The sequence below is a fragment of the Gopherus evgoodei genome, chromosome 1 (assembly GCF_007399415.2).
Source record: "Gopherus evgoodei ecotype Sinaloan lineage chromosome 1, rGopEvg1_v1.p, whole genome shotgun sequence".
Taxonomy (NCBI): domain Eukaryota; kingdom Metazoa; phylum Chordata; order Testudines; family Testudinidae; genus Gopherus; species Gopherus evgoodei.
This window is the reverse complement of record NC_044322.1, coordinates 205,708,961-205,727,771: the sequence shown is the minus strand read 5'-3', so window position 1 is coordinate 205,727,771 and position 18,811 is coordinate 205,708,961. Positions and strand designations below refer to the sequence as shown.

General features: G+C 42.4%; 1 protein-coding gene across 4 annotated transcripts in view; it reads right to left on the bottom strand.

Moving 5' to 3' along the window:
* Positions 1-17,928, bottom strand: part of GRAMD1C (GRAM domain containing 1C) — a 78,484-nt gene extending 60,556 nt beyond the window's left edge. For 2 of the 4 annotated variants that reach the window (XM_030533075.1, XM_030533084.1), the window contains exons 1-2: positions 17,888-17,928; positions 14,212-14,340 (exon numbers count right to left, since the gene is read on the bottom strand). In XM_030533075.1, coding sequence (XP_030388935.1) covers positions 14,212-14,340; positions 17,888-17,890 — 132 coding nt within the window. In that variant the 5' untranslated portion in view covers positions 17,891-17,928. Of the gene's footprint in view, positions 1-3,868; positions 3,995-14,211; positions 14,341-17,887 lie in introns of those variants that run through there. The other 2 variants (XM_030533102.1, XM_030533094.1) reach the window with 2 other exon arrangements.
* Between the last annotated feature and the right edge of the window lie 883 nt (positions 17,929-18,811).

Sequence of the window (18,811 nt, the reverse complement as noted above, 5' to 3'; positions counted from 1 at the left end):
TCTTCCAGCTACAGCAGAGATGGTTAACAAGCATATTGCCCACAGAATACACTCCAGTACAGACACTGGACAAGACACTGACAGCCCGGAGCTACAAATTCCAGAACAAACTGTACACATTGAATAGGGTGACTGTTGCGTATTTGGTTGTCATGGTTTTTGTTTTTATGGCAACTGAGTTAGATTATTAGGGGATAGCCCAGACAGTTTCGTCCGGTTAGGTGAGCTCTGTGTCTGTAAATAAATGGTAGTTTTGTTAGCTGTCTGCTTTCTACCTCAAGTGATTTCTTCCTAAACCGGCTGCCCCCAAGGATATAACAGTGACCAGACAGCAAGTGTGAAAAATCGGGACGGGGTGGGAGGTAATAGGAGCCTACATAAGAAAAAGACCCAAAAATCAGGACTGTCCCTATAAAATCGGGACATCTGGTCACCCTAACATGGAAAAAGGATAGAGGTAAGTGCAATAATAAAAAGCAACTAATACTTCCTGTTCGCACCATGTGCTATTAATATATGTTAATAGCATTTACTCCTCCTCTCTGGAATTTACAGGAACAATTATTCACTCTTGCTAACACAAAGCCACCACTAGTCAAGTGTACCAAGATACCGGTCTTTGCTTTTACAGATGGTTTGGTACTCGATAAACATGCCTGACTGAAAGCACTGAAGTCAGTTTCTACCCAGACAGCAGTGGTACATGCTTCCCCATCCTGCTTTGTCAACCTGTCACAACCTTGACTTATAGTATAGAGATCACTTACAAGGAAGTTAGGGGTGCAGGCTCCATGCCGTATGACAGTGGTCCCCAAACTTTTTACCTCATGTTCCCCCCTTACGCCTGCCTGCCACACTCTCTCCAGCCAGGAGCAGGGCTGTGGCTCTGGGGGGTCGGGGGGAAGGTGGATGAGGTTGGGGCCACAGCTAGGGGTGGGAGCTGAGTCTCAGTCGAAGGCTAAGGCTGGCAGCCAGGGCCCTGGGCGCAGGACGGGTAGTGAGGCTCAGGGCACAGGGCTGGCAGCCGGGGCCAGTAGCCAGGGCCAGGGCCAGGGCCAGGAGCGGAGCTGGGTGGTGCTCCCTACATGCTCTCGCCCCATGGGGGCTGACTAGGGCCCCAGCCGTGCCTCTCAAAATGTTCCTCCACAACCCCTACGGGGGCATGCCCCAAATTTTAGGGACCTCTGCCCTATGACATCTCTAACTATGGAAACCAACCTGGCTAGAGCATATTATAGCCTCCTGTCTTCTGACCAGGGTGGGCCAACAAGGGTATGTTACGCCTGTGCTCAGCTCTCACGCTAACTGCCAAATGATTTTTGGTTGAAATTCCAAGTGCTTGTAAATGGCCTAGGCCCAGATTTCCTTAAAGGCCATCTCCTATATACCATCTGACCTCTGCTAGTTGAGAATACTGGAGAAGAGTGAAGCTTGAGAGAGGTAGAGGGCGTTCTCAACTCCAGGTCTGCTCCTCTGGAATTCACTGATGGAAATATATTCAAGCATAAGCCTGACCATACGTATTAAGAACTGTGAGATGCACCTCTCTACCTAGGTTTCAAATAACCGAAATGTGAAATCCTAAGCTCTGAACTGATTGACAAGGTCCCTCTCCATCCTTGGCCTTAAAGATGTAGGCCAGGGGTAGGCAACCTATGGCACGCGTGCCGAAGGTGGCACACAAGCTGATTTTCAGTGGCACTCACACTGCCCAGGTCCTGGCCACTGGTCTGGGGGGGGCTCTACATTTTAATTTAATTTTAAATGAAGCTTCTTAAACATTTTAAAAAATCTTATTTACTTTACATACAACAATAGTTTAGTTATATATTATAGACATATAGAAAGAGACCTTCTAAAATGTTAAAATGTATTACTGGCACGCGAAACCTTAAATTAGAATGAATAAATGAAGACTTGGCACATCACTTCTGAAAGGCTGCCAACCCCTTGCCATAGGGAAGCAAACTACCTCTTCAGCTATTCTTTGGAACAATGATCATATTCAAGCCATGTAAAATCTGTTCAGTTTCTTCAGAGATGGGTTCCATATAAATGGATATGAGATCATTTCTATGCATGATTTCCACTCCCCTACCCTCCCCCATGCACACGCACGTGCACACACACACACACAAAGACTATTAAAGTTGTTAACAGTCTCCAGGCCCTATGGCAATAAGCTCTAGCTAAGCCTGAAAGCCTGGCTAGTAAAATTGAAATTCTGGCTAGTAAAATTATAGGTTGGTGCAGATCTAGTATATTCAAAAAACCATGGGGGAAGACTTCTCCTGAACCACAGAAAACTGTATGTTAAGGTCTTCCGAAATATATCCTCCTAGAAAGTCACAAGAATGAAGGGAATCATTGAGAAGTGACAGGGAAGAGATTCCAAGATTTTCATTCACAGAGAACAAAGAGAAAACTGACTGGTTCTGCAGGCATGCATTTACAGCTCTATTCAGCATCCATCACAGCGGTATCTGAGTGCCTCACAGGAATCTGACTGAGGCCACTGTCCAACCATTACGGGGCAACAACTATCGCTCAGCGGTATCCTGGATCAAATATACACCACTGAGGGAGAGGGTAAATGCTCGATTGTCTTATTAAGAACATCAGAACTATCAAGTTCTATGTAGAGCCGGTCAGAAAGTTTTCATCAAAACATTCTTGATAGAAAATCCCATTTCTGTTCAAATTGAAGCTTTTTGAAAAATGTGTCAACTTTGATCAAAATGCCCATGAGAAAAAAATGTTTGAAACAAAAAATGTTCAGTTTCAGAAAACTTTAGTTTTGTTTTGCATTATACTTTATGTTTGTTCATTTTTGTATTACATTTATTACTATACATTATTTCATGGTATCAGTAGTAGTACTGCATAATATGTACTATTACTCATGTCATAATATGAAAGAATAGTTGAAACAACCTGGTTTTTATCTATTTTTAAATCATTAAGGGCAGCTTCTACTTAATACTGATTTAAAAATCTTATCTTCTAAATCAAATTGTCACCTATTTCTGTTTTAAGGAAAATTTGATACTGACACAAAGCACTGTGTATTATGTTACTACTGACACACAATAAAATATAAAAATGAAAAATCATACAATAAAGTGAGAAACAAGCTAAGTGAGCTAATATCTTTCACTGGACCAATTTCTGTCATCTTCCTCTATGTAGTGTAACAGCTGCAAAAGTTGGCCCAATAAAAGATATTAGCTCACCTACCTTGTAGCTCATACCTTGGGACCAACATGGGTACAATAAATTTTGAAATTACACAATTCCAAAACAAAAATGTGGAAACCTGAAACAACATTTGCCCAAATTTCTGATTCACAGGAAATTTCAAAAATATTTGTGAACGAACAAATTTCAAATTGTTGAAATTTCCAGCAAACTAGAAATTCTAAGTTTTGACTAGCTCTAGTCCTATGTGAATTACATAACTGTTCCAAACACATTTAATAGAAACTCTCATAAAAAAAGAATATGTAAATTTATTATGTGACAATATTAAACAAAAACAAATGATATACCTCTCACCTTTCAAGTCATTCAGCTCTACTTGTGTCTTCACTGGCCTTCTCCAGCTTGTCTGTGGCACTATTCACCACTACTCCCTGCTGTGCCTGCGACCATGTATTCAAGCTGTTACCTACTACCGTTTCCATCAAGATCAGATCGCATTTTGTGTCTTGGGGAAATCAGTAAATGCCTGAACTAACAGCACCAAGGCCCAGTTAAGATAACCTTTTATTGGCAATTACACAGAAACCTAGAACAAAGCAACAACATGAAACAAAAGTCTAAACTAACTTGAATAGATGAATGCCATTATTATTGAAACATTACCTACATTGCATAGCAGAAAAGAACCTTTTTTGTCCTCAAAGCCCAAGATGTCTGCTTCTTGATGCTGGCTCAGTCCATCTGACATATCTCAAGGTGTCTGTATCTGCAGTTTAACTGTAAGCCCTGTAGATATAACTCTCAAGCTTCGGCAGTCTAAAATCTACTGACTTGACATTGCCTCATGTTCCAGATCAGCCCAAGATGATAATTTACTTCAGAACAAAACTACATTCCTTTCTGAGTATCTGTTTTGGCTGACTCATGTTTCTTCCCATCCCACACGTGTGCAAATATTAGGTAATATTATCTGTACATTCATCAGTCCCATTCAGATTAATTTCCCTTCACCAGCTCTTCCACTTAGGCTGTGTAAATAAGAAAAACTGTTTAAACTGCACTTTCCCCCCGAATTTTCTCCATCTGCTGTGACCCTCAAAATTATCTTGGATTTTGTTTTAAACATAATACATGTATAGATACAAGGGCAGACAAATAAAATTAAGATGAGCTGGGGGTGGGGATAGCTCAGTGGTTGGAGCATTGGCCTCCTAAACCCAGGGTTGTGAGTTCAATCATTGAGGGGGCCATTTAGGGATCTGGGACAAAAATCTGTCTGAGGATTGGTCCTACCTTGAGCAGGGGGTTGGACTAGATGATCTCCTGAGGTCCCTTCCAACCCTGATATTCTATGAGTACTAGAGTCCCCAACACTCCCATCTGTAGCTTGACCACAGGATTGGACCAGGTAGTCTCCCACCCTGCGGCTTGAACTCAGCACCAATCCCCAGTGGTTGCTGGGAAATGTCAGTGAAATACTGGCTTAGAGAGGGACACCAGGAACATTCACAGTTACAAAGATACTTTGAAAATGGAGACATGCTGAAAATTAAAATTTTACAAATATAAATTTGTGATTTTCTTATTTAGCAATCCCAGGTGGCATAATGGACCAATGAAGTTTTCCTTTAAGAATGTTGCTAAATAAGGTTTTGTATTTATATCAACCATAATCTCCCATGCTTTTCACTTAGGCTCCAGTTCTGCAAGGTACTTACACACACAAGTAGTCCCACAGAAATCAATGAGATAATTCATGTTTAAAGTTAGTCATATGTTTATATACCTTGCTGAAACAGGACCTTCATCCGTTTTATTTCCTAATATCATCTCTAAATATATTATCTCTCACTGGACATTTCTCCATGTTTCAAATTTTTGCTCTGTAGTTTCTACATAAAAATTGCTTCTAAATTTAGAACTTACTGTCAACATAGAAAAAATGTGAATGCACAATCCGTGTTGGTGTTTTCCACTCTACTTACACACACCAATGAAAAACCTGATATCAATCATCAAAGCAAAACTATAACATGGCTGAGTTCCAAGTCGGCTGTCTGTGTTCAGAATGAGTGTGGAGATATGTGGGCTGTAGGGAATGGATGGAGGAAGAAGCCGAGGATGAGATGGGAAATTGATAGTGTAAATTAGGCATTGAATGACTTAACTACTAATTTATTTTCTTGCTCTCTTTTTTTAGGATTTGCATTGGTGGGATATGTGGCAGTCTAGCAATCTTAACTTTAAGGCCTGGTCTACACTACAGAGTTATGTCGACTCAAGGCATTTTACATTGACCTAACTACAGATTTTGGTACTGCCAACATAACTGCTCTGTTACCCTGACTTAACTCCACCTCCACAAAATGTAGAGTCAATGCTGATGAAGTTCAGTTGATGCAATGTCAGAGTAGACAAGGTGTTGCTTATATTGACCGTTACTGGCTTTCAGAAGCTATCCCGCAATGCCCCACACTGACAGTACCATCACTACAAGCTCTCCAGGTGAGGACGCGCACTGCCAACACAAGCAGCATAGTGTGGACATACAAAAGCAATTCAATGATTTACTGAAGTGGCTGTAACTTAGGTTGATGTAATTTTGTCAAGAGGACATGCCCTAAGTTTTTAGTTTTGGGGGAATGTTCCTACATGTCTTGAACTGCACTAGCTCAGCGAGTCTGACTGCAATAAGAAAAAAAAGCACTTGGTTTATTACTGGGATTCCTGGATTTACTTAACTTATTGCCAATGATATTTTTAGTAATATCCATAATATTTTACATCTTGACAAAGCAAATCATCATGTACTAAAGTTACACAGAGAATATAAGAATATCCTAAACAGTTCCGGCCAAGGTAAAACAAGTTACAAAAAAAGCCCCAGTCATTTATCTGTCTCTCCAGAAAACTCTTACTGTATCAGAAAGTATGTAAATGCCCCAAATCTTCTACAGATACAGGTCAAGAAAATCCTGAATACTTTTTTTAACCTATTTTAGGATTTTCTGCTTCCACTCGTTTCTAATGACTGATCAATAATATGAGAAGTGACTCTAAACAAATACATCTGCTGCAGTTCTCTGCTTTCCCAAAAGGACATAAGCAACCCATCTGGAACAGACTATTTTATTTTTTTAAAGAAAAACATGGGAAGCTATGTTGCAGATGCTTCTTTACAGTACTAAACTTTAAGTTGCAATCAAGCCACAAATGTAAAAAGCTAACAGAGGAAAAAAATGAAAGTCTTCTTTTAAAGTTCTAGTTCAAGTGCATTCTGGAGACCCCTATCTCCAAGGCCAAGTCTACACTTGGAAGGCTTTTCCAGTATAGCTATGCTGGTATAGTATGGGATTGGTCGACGCTACGCATGGCTCATGCATCTCCTCATGGTCTCAGATACCATCCGATGGTCCACAGACATTTACACTGAACACATCACTGGCCACCGACAGTACCAGGAGGCGTGAGCCGGAGCGACATCATGCATCAACTATGAGAAAGGGACCAAGAGACTTTTTCCATTGGACCATATGAACCAGAACCATAAGTTCACTGAACATTAAATCTCAGCAAATGAGGGTCAATCCATCCTCATCATTGAATCCACTCATACTCCACACCTGAACATAGCCATTATATGATGAACAACATACCCTCCTATCTCAATGTCTGTACTTTGACCCATTAACCTTTTACCCCCAATCAGGGATATTGCAGATTATGTATTTCTTATGCCATCCGGTCTTAAACCGAACTTGGCACCCCTTGATAATCTGTATGTTATTCCTTGATAAGAAGAAACTTCTACGCTTCAACTCTGTACCGTTCACTCTTTTTTAAAAAAAGACCTACATCTTAATAAAAATTTTAAATCTGTTCTTACCTGCAAAGAGCTCGTAGTGTGGATGCAGCTTATACCCCCTCAGTGAAATAAGATACAATAAACAAAGTGCATTTTCCCCCCAGTATAGCTGCATCTATACTAAATGTTTTTGTCAGCAAAACTGTGTGTGTCAGGGATCATATCCCATCAAATCCCTGATCGACATAGCTATACCAGCAGACATTTGTAGTGTACATCTGGCCTTAGGTATAAATACGCTCAAACAACTTCCTGTTGGTCTTACACAATAACTCAAGTATTTTTAATGGAATTTTATTCCCTATGGCAACACCTGAAAAGGAAAAACAAAGCTCTGAACGTAAAATTAAAGAAAAAATTTCCTACCAACCAAAACCAGATAACTGATTCAAGGCTCACTCGCAAGAGCCTTGTCTACACTAGATTTATTTTTAAAAATCTCCCACTGCTGCATTACCACTGGCACAGTATAATAGCGATAGATGGGGCACCAAAATTTTTAACTCAGTCCTGTTTCAGCCTGTTCTGAACAGAGTTCAACAACGAAGTACATATGCCAGAGCCACACCTATTCTAGCTGCACCATCACGGCAATACAACAGACAGATTTCCCAGAAAAGTGTAATGTAGAGACCAGGGCCGGCTCCAGGGGTTTTGCTGCCCCAAGCAGCCAAATAAATAAATAAATAAAAAGCCTTGATCACGATCTGCGGCAATTCAGCGGGAGGTCCTTCGCTCCGACCGGGAGTGAGGGACCCTTCGCCGAATTGCCACGGAATAGCTGGACACGCTGCCCCTCTCTGAAGTGGCAGCCCCAAGCACCTGCTTGCTAAGCTAGTGCCTGGAGCTGGCCCTCATAGAGACAGCCCATTTGGTGAATGTTCTAGGCCAACTAAGGAATAATCAATTTCTACTTTTTCAGTTCCTGCTACCAGAGAGCTCCTTGAGGTATCAGTAGTTAAAGCACTATTATTCTTGTTTCCAAGATAACTAAACACTGCTTCCAAATAATTGCAATTACAATACATGCTACAAGCAACAAGAGCATATACTGAGGTTTTATGTTACAAAATATGCCCATGGAAATAATACATATTTATTTATTAAGAATCACAGCCAATATTTATTTGACCTCTCTGGATCCATATACCATCCATGTGGTACTCTACCCCACCCCACTTCCTTTTTTAAACATTATATCATACAAACAATTAAAAATAAAAAATTCAGGCTAAAATAACTTGCTGTAATATGACAACCAACCATCAGTACACTAATGGAGGTACCTGAACACAATCCAAGCAAATCTCTACCTTTCAACTCTCCGCAAATGCTTAGGAAAATATAAAATACTGGGTAAATAACATGCAAGAGGAGGCAACTGTTAACAGGCTATAACGCTACATGCTCCCTGTATGGGGATTGCCATACCAGATCAGACTGAGTGCAGTCTCTCAGTGAACAGTATCAGGAAGGTGCAAGAAACAACACAGCAGACAACTATAGAATAATCTGCCCCTGGGGAAGTTTTTTCCTAACCCCTGTCAATTAATGGTTGGCTCATGCCCCAAAGCATAACATTCTATATCCCTTCAATAAATTAATCCTGTCTAATATTACTTTGGGTGCTCCCATTATCCATATAAATATCAAATCCTTTAATTCTGCTCTCCTCTTGGTCTACTTAATATTTTGTGGCAATAAGTTCCATGGGATAAATATATTAACTTTAAATGCATTCCCTTTGATTTCACTGACCATCCCCTTGTTTCTATATCATGAGAAAGGGTAAATAGAAGCACACAATTTACATTCACTGTGCCATTCATTATTCTGTATATCTCTGTTTTGTCCCTTCTTATCTCTTCTTTAAACTATATGTATACTTGACATTTTGCGTTTTTTTTAATTATTGTTTTAATGGCTTTGGCTACTGGCTCTTCAAATTCGCTCTTAGCGCGCCTCATTTCCAATGTACATGTTACTTGCCATAGCACAGTGTCTCAAGCTTTCATACTGGTGACCCCTTTCACACAGCAAGCCTTTGAGTGTGACCCCCCTTAAATATATAAAAAAGTGTTTTTAATGTAGGTTTTAGAGTAGTAGCCATGTTAGTCTGTATCTGCAAAAAGAATAGGAGTACTTGTGGCACCTTAGAGACTAACAAATTTATTGTAGCATAAGATGTAGCCTACGAAAGCTTATGCTACAATAAATTTGTTAGTCTCTAATGTGCCACAAGTACTCCTATTGTTTTTAATGTATAACTCCATTATAAATGCTGGAGGCAAAATGGGGTTTGGGGTGGGGGCTGACAGCTCACGACCCCTCATCTAATAACCTTGCGACCCCCTGAGGGGTCTCAACCCCCAGTTGCACTCACACTGCTTGGGTCCTGGCCACCAGTCCGGGGGGCTCTGCATTTTAATTTAATTTTAAATGAAGCTTCTTGAACATTTTAAAAACCTTATTTATTTTACATACAACAATAGTTTAGTTACATATTATAGACTTATAGAAAGAGACCTTCTAAAAACATTAAAATGTATTCCTGGCACGTGAAACCTTAAATTAGAGTGAATAAACGAAGACTCGGCACACGACTTCTGAAAGGTTGCCAACCCCTGCTTTAGAAATTCTGATAAAAATGGTACTCTACAATCTCCATATCTAAAGCACCCCTGCTTTTTCCCCATCTCTAGTAAAAACACATTTGAGTAAATTGAAAAGCTGCTATTAAAATTCTGTAGCAATAAAATAATAAAAGGCATTTAAGAAATGATTTACACAAAGAGCAGTACAGACATTAAGGACTCAGTCCTGAAAACCTTTATACATGTGAGAACTCTATGTGCATGAGAACTACTTATATTAGTAGAAGGTTTCAGAGTAGCAGCCATGTTAGTCTGTATCCGCAAAAAGAACAGGAGTACTTGTGGCACCTTAGAGACTAACACATTTATTTCAGCATAAGTTTTCGTGGACTACAGCTCACTTCTTCGGATGCATCCGAAGAAGTGAGCTGTAGCCCACAAAAGTTTATGCTTATGCTGAAATAAATGTATTAGTCTCTAAGGGTACGTCTACACTACAGGATAATTTCGAATTAACTTAAACTGGTTTTATTAAACAGATATTATAAAGTCGATTGCACACATCCACACTAGGCACATTAATTCGGCGGTGTGCGTCCATGGTCCGAGGTTAGCATCGATTTCCGGAGCATTGCACTGTGGGTAGCTATCACTATAACTATCTGGCCAATAACTTTGATTTGCGGCCACACTAACCCTAAATCGATATGTTAATATCGATTTCAGCGTTACTCCTCTTGTTGGAGAGGAGTACAGAAATCGATTTTAAGAGCCCTTGAAATCAATTTAAAGTGCATTGTAGTGTGGACGGGTACAGCGTTAGATCGATTTAACGCTGTTAAAATCAGTTTAACAGCGTAGTGTGGACCAGGCCTAAGGTGCCACAAGTACTCCTGGTTTTTTTACATTACTAAGGTGATCAGGCCCTAAACAATTAATTCTCACCCATACCCCTGTGAAGTAGGGCTGGTAAACATTTATCCTCATTTCAGAGGCTAGGGGAGGAGTGGGGGAAATCAGTACAGAAACACTCAGTGTCAGAGCAAGAAGCAGAACCCAGGAGTTCCTGACTCCCAATCCTGTGCTTATTCCACTAGATCACTGTGTCTCTGAAAAATGTCAGTCACATCTGGCCTGACTTTCAGAGGTGCTGAGTATCCCCAACCCAAGTCAATAGAAGTTGCAGATTTGAAAATCAGACCAATCAGAATTTTACAGAGAAGTGCCTGTTTTTCATCTTCAAGGAAATCCTGGTACTTACCTGGAGAAGAAGAGTAGAAAAGTCTTTGGAACAAGTCAGTGGCTAGTCAGCAAAGTACAGGTTTGTTCAGCAAATATTCCAGTTAGCAGAGCTGACATCTGTGCAGTCTTGTGCATGTTAATATTTATGGAGTAGCCCCGTGTTTGTTGCAATTTCCCAGCTTTTCTATTGGCTAAAAGAGCGGGAAGGACCCTACTAAAAAAGTCTATACCTGCCATAGAAAGCTATCATCCTTGACTGAATGTTACTGACATATGCTTTATGTAATGGCACACATCGTTTGCTGTGTTATCACCTACACATCTATTATAGCTTCCGGGAGCTATAAGAACCAGTTTATATCCAACAGCTGATAGTCAACCAAGCAAGACATTAATGAAACACGTGATTAGCATTCCCTGGGAGAGAGGCAGAAAATGACATAACACCATTTTAATGGCAGGGGAGTGTAATGACTTCATTTTAGCACTGGAATGCTGTTGTCTGACATGGCTGATGACATCATTCTTCATGCCTCCTGCTGCTTCTTCCTTCAATCCCCACTAATTATGCTGTCACCTTTAAACTTGGAAAATAAACGTCTCATTACCACAGCCCCTAATGAGCAGGTGAACGATTTACTTCCCATTTTTAAATTATGGGTTTTTCTTTTCTTTCAGCAAATAACTCGGAGGCTTTTTTGAGATAATCTATGACAGCATCTGGCTTCTGCAGCATAAGTATTGCTTTACAGAGCACAGCGGTGCCTTTCAATGGCCAAGTGTATGGAACTAGTATACAAGTCCCTTGTTTTAAATACAGGAAGATACTTATATAAAACAGGCAAACATGAATTACAGGCTGAAATCCATCCAGGAGTTCAGGAAATAGCAATCACAAAAAAGTGTTATGTTATTTCGCTGGATAATACAGAGATACATAATATATTAGAATACCTATACGGCATCCTTCATCACAGCAAAAAATCCCAAACACATGACAAACTGCACACAGAAAGCACCACTGAAATGTAACCATTTCTGAGGCAGACTGCAGCATTCCATGGATGAATGACACGCTGTACAAAAATGGGCAGCAGGGAAAATTTGGGCCTAGCTTCTACCTTTAGGCAAAATGCCACAGGATCCTAAAAGTGCAATTCTGCCTGAAGAGGCGATTGTGATAGTGGCATGGTGAGGCCATTTATTTATTTTTAATTGTATTACCATGGCACCTGGAAGTCAAGGGCCAGGATCTCATTGTGTTAGGTGCTGTACAAACTTGTAACTCAATGACTTCAGCTCAGATTTGCCAAGCTTACAAGTAAAACTCAGGTGTCTTTTTCCTAAGTGCCAGACTGTCAAACAGCCCCTGAGATCTGAGAGTCAAACTGGGTTCTTTTCTTTCTGTGAATTAGCAACAACAGTAGTTGTGTAGGCTGAATTACACAATGGCACATGTGCAACCTCATTTAGCCCCTTAAACAAAACCTAGTTGATAGCTACTACATCTGTGTAACTCGATGAGCCCTTAATTCAGGTACACAGATGTAGCTGAGCAGGCAGAATATTTACCTACAGGATCTTTAACATGGGTGAGAATATGTGAAAAGAAAATAAATAAATGTGAATCTCAGATCCTAGTGTATGTTTGCAGGGCTGGCAGAAAAACAGGTTTACTTTTAAACTGAACAAATTTGATCTGGAGTAATAGATAGGATAAACATGGAACTCTATGATGCAGTGTGACTTTGCAAAGTTTCATCAGATACACAGTACAAATCATAACGTTCCGTTTGCTTCAGCAGATGGAAGGGTGGAGTCAACCCTAACAGGTTTAAGTTTCCAGGAGGTTTTTACTTCTAAGTCAATGCTTTGATTATTTAAAACATCCCATTCCACCTTGAGGAGAGAGAGGTGGGGAGTGGGAAAAGAAAGATATATGCTAGAGGTATGAGCACGGGACTGGGAATCAAACTCCTGACTTGCATTCCTGGTTATTCCACTGACTCACTGTGTGACCTTAGGTAAGTCACTTAACTTCTCTGACTCAGTCTTCTCATCTGAAAAATGTGATTAATACTCTTTACTCACCTCACATGACTGCCCCCAGAGCTGTTACTGTTAATGCTCCCAAATCTATAGCTGCAGCATTGTGATTATTTACCACTCAGGCTCCAATGCCACATGGGTGGAGCATGAGTTATTTTGCAATGACTGAGTTCTGGAGTGAGAACCTTAGCCCTTGGTCAAGATATTTTCCTCATAATCTAGCTCTGGATGGGCACAGTGCATGTTCCCCACTCCTTGGTGTGTTTAAAAGGAACCCCCCACCAAGCACTATCTCTTAATCATTTGCCTGCCACTGTGGGGCCTTGGGCACTGGTGCACCTTGGTCCCTCCTATTCTCTGCCTGTGGCACATACTAGTCTAGTCTCGTATGTGCTGTAATACATTAGTCTTATTTCAGTTGTTGGGTTTTGTGTGCACGGGCTGGGTGGTGTTGGTGGCCTGTGATATACAAGAGGTCAGACTAGATGGTCCAGTGATTCCTTCTGACCTTAAATTCTAGAACCAATGGCCCTTCACTCCTTTCAGTGTTAAGTCATCTGTAAAGGCATGGCAAAATAGATGCCTACACACAGTCTGAGTCTGCAGTAGCTCTTTCTCTTATGCAGAAGCATACCAAGCCTGGACACATTTTCCAAAAAGGAGGTGCATAACATTCATTTTGTGGTGAAATATAAAAGTATTAATAGATCATGCTACATTCTCATAGCGATTGAAATTCTGCCTTTACAGAGGAATAAGTAGCAGCAATTAATTTTGTACAAGCAAAAAACAGGCAGGAGATATTGTCTAATGACCCAATCAACGAACTGGGAGTCAGGACTCCTGGGTTCTATATCCAGATCTGCCACTGACTTGATACACGGCATAGGTTAAATAACCTCACCTTCTTGTGTCTCCATTTACCCTGCAGTAAAGTGATAATGATAAGTTACCTACCTCCCAGAATGGGCTGGGACGCTTATTAATTAAAGGCTATGAATAAGTTTATATATAAACGAGGCATAAATGTTTAACAGTGACGGCAATTCACCACTCGAACAATTTACCAAGGGTCTTGGTGGATTCTCCATCACTGACCATTTTTAGACTGGATATTTTTCTAAAAGATCTGCTCTAGGAATTACTTTGGGGAAGTTTTATGGCCTGCGTTATACAGGAGGTCAGACTAGATGATCACAATAGTCCCTTCGGGCCTTAGAATTTTAAACAATGAATTAAGAGAAAAAACAAATGAGTTACCCAAAAGCTCCAGTCAGCACTCCAGTTATATGGAGCGGGGGCCTGCATTTTCTCAGTACATGCACCAAGAGTCTCCTCTGAATCTGCAAGCAACTGGCGGATAAGACCATGATCCACTTCATGGATTTCCTGTGAACCAAGCAAGCAAGCAAAGCATGTAGTTTGATAATGGAGGGGAAAGGTGTTGGAATAAAATGTGGTTAATCAGTTTGCAGGCTTTATAAATAAAACCTTAAAGGGTTACATTTAACAGGATAAATGATGGGGAGATAGTTCCCACTTATTGATTCTTAACTAAAGACAGACATTTTTCAATGTCAATTATATTATAAACATTAAGGGTTTATTTCCAAATGTCCCTCAACCCGGACATCAGTGTTTTGCAAACAATCAAAAGGCAGTCATAAATGTTGTTTTAACCACCATTAAACTGACAATCTTAAAGAAAATTATTTAAAAAAAAACTACAAAGGAATCCTTTTGAGAGAGAGAGAGAAGATGATCTTGTTTTACTGATTCCAATCTTTATTACTCACTGCCCATACACATGTACATAAACACAGCACTTCAGAAATGTCAAACTGTATTATTACTACTTTACTCATATATAGAGCTTTTCATCAATAGATCTCACAGTATTTTACAAAGGTGATCCATAGCATTAGCACTATTCGCAGATGGGAAAACTGAGACAAAGAGGCAAAGTCACTTGCCCAGCAGACCAGTGGCAAAGCCAGGAATAAAATACAAGTCTCTTGAGTCCCAGTCCAGGCCCCTAACCACTTAACCACACTGCCTGTAATATCCAATAACGCCTGTAAAAAAAAAGACACTATCACAGGGTGGCCAAACTTACTGACCCTCCAAACTGCACATGACAGTCTTCAGAAATTTGAGAGCCCCGTGGGGCATGCCTGACAGGCTCAGGGCTTCAGCCTTGCTTCTGCCCAAGCCCAGAGCCCCGGCAGGCTTGCTCCATGGGGCTAAAGCCCAGAAAACCTCCTCCCCAGTGGGCAGAAGCCAGAGGCGACCCGAGGGGGCCACATACCCTCCCAGATTTTAGCCAGGGTTTGTTGGCCCCACTCGGTCACATGGTGCTGCCGGGCCCCCGCCCTGTGCGGCAGCTACTGGACCCAGCAAGCTGGGAACTGCGGCCACTGGGAGAGGCAGCAGCAAACAGCTGGGAGCTGCAGGGAGCAACAACTGCTTTTGTTGCTGCCTTTCCTTGCAGAGCTAAAGCAGCGGCCCCTCCCTGCACCTCCTGGCTGTTTGCTGCTGCCTGTCCACACAGAACTAATACCTGGGAGCTGCAGGGAGGGGCCTCTGAGGGTAAGAGGGGGGCGTGCCTAAGGGGGTGTGACTCAAGCTGTTGGGAGGGGGCGAATCTTTAAATTGTGCCCCCTCCCCAGCAGGCACCAGTTGTTTCTGACAGAAGCCCCTAGCTCCACTACCCTCCCACAGTCTTCCCATCACACAAGTGTGGTAGGTGGAGAACGGGGGGGAAAGTCCATGAGCTGCACTTTAACTGTAAAAGAGCCATATCATGGTCACCCCTGCACTATACCATTTTTAACAAACAGAGCCACCATGAGAAAGGCACCTTGATCTGCTCATCAGCTCACTCGGGGGGGAAGGGGGGCAAGTCCACTGATCAGCACCATACTGCTCTCTGCTGGGGTTGCCCAAGGATGAGCATGGCACCAATCACAGGAGCACTCCTTACTCTGCCTGCTTTGTTCATGTTCCGTGCTCTTGAGCTCAAGCAGAGAGGGCCAAGTGACAATCACAGGAGCTCTCCCTTTGCAATGAGACAGAATAGGGGGAACACTCAGCCACCAGGGCAGCTACTGTGTGCTCTCCAGTAACAGGAACACCTGTCACAGAGCAATAGATGCCAACCTTCTCCACCACAGGAGAGAGAAAGATGAGATGCTCTCACCTCCCTGATGGGATATAATGAGAGGCACCTGTGGGTGAGAAGACAAGTGTGTTCTCAAAATGTCCCATCGTGCAACCTTAATTCTAAACAGCTGGGATTCACCATGGCTATTGTCTACATATCACCCCCAAAAACTTGTTAGTGCAACCCGAGGAGCCTGAATTTCCTGACCATTTGTACAATTATAATTAAGAGGTCGCCACAGCAATCTTAACTCAGCTCCCTTGTGTGTGTTCAGTATAGTGGGGTCTTTCAGAGTACAGCTTGCAACACTGTTAGCTAAAATCTCATTTTGGGAAGTCTGAAGCTTAGAAAGGCCATAGGATAGATCAACACTAGGCTGTGGTTTAGAACCCAGCCCATATCATTAGTGTCCAAAAGTGGTTACCATCTGATGGCTGCTCGGTGGCTATAAGAAAGGAGAAGGCAGGTTGCCAGCCAGTTTCTAGTAGGCAGGAGGAAAACCATAAAACTGGCAGACTCAGCAAAGGCAGGACAGCCATCTCCTAAAGCAGTCCCTGCAGAACAGAGGCCAAGCATCAGGTTAGTGTGGGGAAGCAGGCATCACCATTGCCTGTGCTGTATGCTCTGTAGATAGCTTATTACAGCTTCCAAGGCTTCATTCCCTCAGATAGCTGTGCTGGTGAAAGGTATCATTAAAAATACTTTAAACACACATATTGTACAGATATCTGCAAAAGGGATGTGGAATATTCATTTTGAATTCATGCTCCTTTTCCTGTCCTGAATTTGTACAAAATCTACCCTCAGGAAAACAGCAGCTAACAGGCTTAAGCAAGACATCATAACTGCCAGGATCCAGGGATCCCAACAGAACAGTGCTGTGGGAGCGAGTCCCCACCCTACAGGGCAAATTCAGGTTTTGAATGTTACTGCCAAAGAGTGGGACAAGCAGGCAGCCCATTCCCCTGAAGACACTGGCTGTATCTGTGAGATGAAGTGCAGAAAGCAAGCTGACTTACTAACCCCTCATCCCCAGTCCCCATTCACAAATACAGGAATGATGAGTGAGCAAGCAAAGGAGTCCTTCCCTGCAGAGCCCAGAGTGAAGATGGACAGCCCCAGGCCAATCAACCCTCACATATAGCAGAGATGAGGGGCTGCGAGCAACACCACTCCTCTTAGTCACAGTAGGCCAGGGGTGGCCAAACTTACTGGCCCTCTGAGCCACACATGATGATCTTCAGAAGTTTGAGAGCCGGGGCTCGGGGCTTCAGCCCCACTCCTGCTGAAACTCCAAGCCCTGGCAGGTACACCCCACAGGGCTGAAGCCCCTAGAACCCGTTCCCTGCTATACAGAAGCTCTTACCCCACCCAGAGGTCCTGTCCTGAGCTTCCCCCACCCAGTCTAGTAGGCAGAGAATGGGGGGCACATGGGGGGCTTGTGAGCCAAACTTTAATAGTAAAAAAGCCACATGTGGCTTATAAGCCACAGTTTGGCCACCCCTGTTATAGGCCCTATCTAGGCAGCTTGTTGCTTTAGCAGCTGTTATTGGGTAGCTAGCTTGCAAGGGAACAATAGCCCAGCAGCTGGCATTACAGGACTCAGATGAAGCAAACAAACTGGTTGAGCCGTTGGTCTCACATACACAGAGTTTGAGGAGACTATTAAAGCTCTGGTTAAAAAGCCAAGTGGCTTAAAAACCACCTCCAAAAGGAGCAGGCCCTTAGCAAAGCTACGAAGCAAACATTAAGAAAGAAGAATCAAATGCTTACCATAGAGAAGAGAAAGAGATGCAACCTGCAAGCTGATTGCCTCTAAAATGAGCACTATAGGGCTGCAGCTGCTGCCTTATCTGCAATTTAAAGGGCCAGCGGCAATAAGAAGACTGTGTGGAGAAAGGCTTCTATATATAAAAGGAGTAAACCTGACACTAAGAGAGTTAGCTGATATCTAAGTGCTATGGAGAACAAGCTGGCTAATGAAAAGACATATGAAGCTAGCCACCTGAGGGTCAGGACCTGGTATAGAGCTCCCCTTACAGCTAGCACCTTCCTTAGCATGTTTAATATTGCATGCAGGAACATCTAAATTTTTGTTCACAGCCTGAAAAATAAATCACATTTTGCCTACAGACTCCTGTATCCTATGAGTGAGTGGTTTGGTGGAATAGCTCCTTTGCATGGTCCCCACTTCCTCGACAAAGGGAAGATGTTGGTTGCCTCCCTGGCACTCTTCCCATCTCATCCCCCCTAACTCCACAAAGCCCACTCTGCGGAGAGAGGGATCTGCAGCTGGAAGAAAGTATTGGGAGGGGGAACCATGAGGGATGCATGTCTCACCAGTCCCAAAGAGATGCAAGAAGAGCACTAATACAGCCTGGGGATGCCTTAACTCTTCTGTTACCCTCTCTGCAGTGTGTCCCTTGGACAATGACAGTCTGTCTCCAAAAGTTTCAGAAGGGAGACTAAGAGGTATCCCAGAGCTGGTGCAGGGTCACAAAGCTTCCAGCACAGAAGGCCCTACTCTCCTGGGAATCTGGAGGGGACTCTATTACCACAGCCCTTGCCCCCAAAAGGATGACCCAAGAAAAACTCCACGAGGGGACCCTCACTGGGTTTTCCCATTCCCCAGCCCCACAAATAGTTTCACAGGAAGAACGTGTTCTGGACTGTAGCTCTACCAGCACACCTTCATTT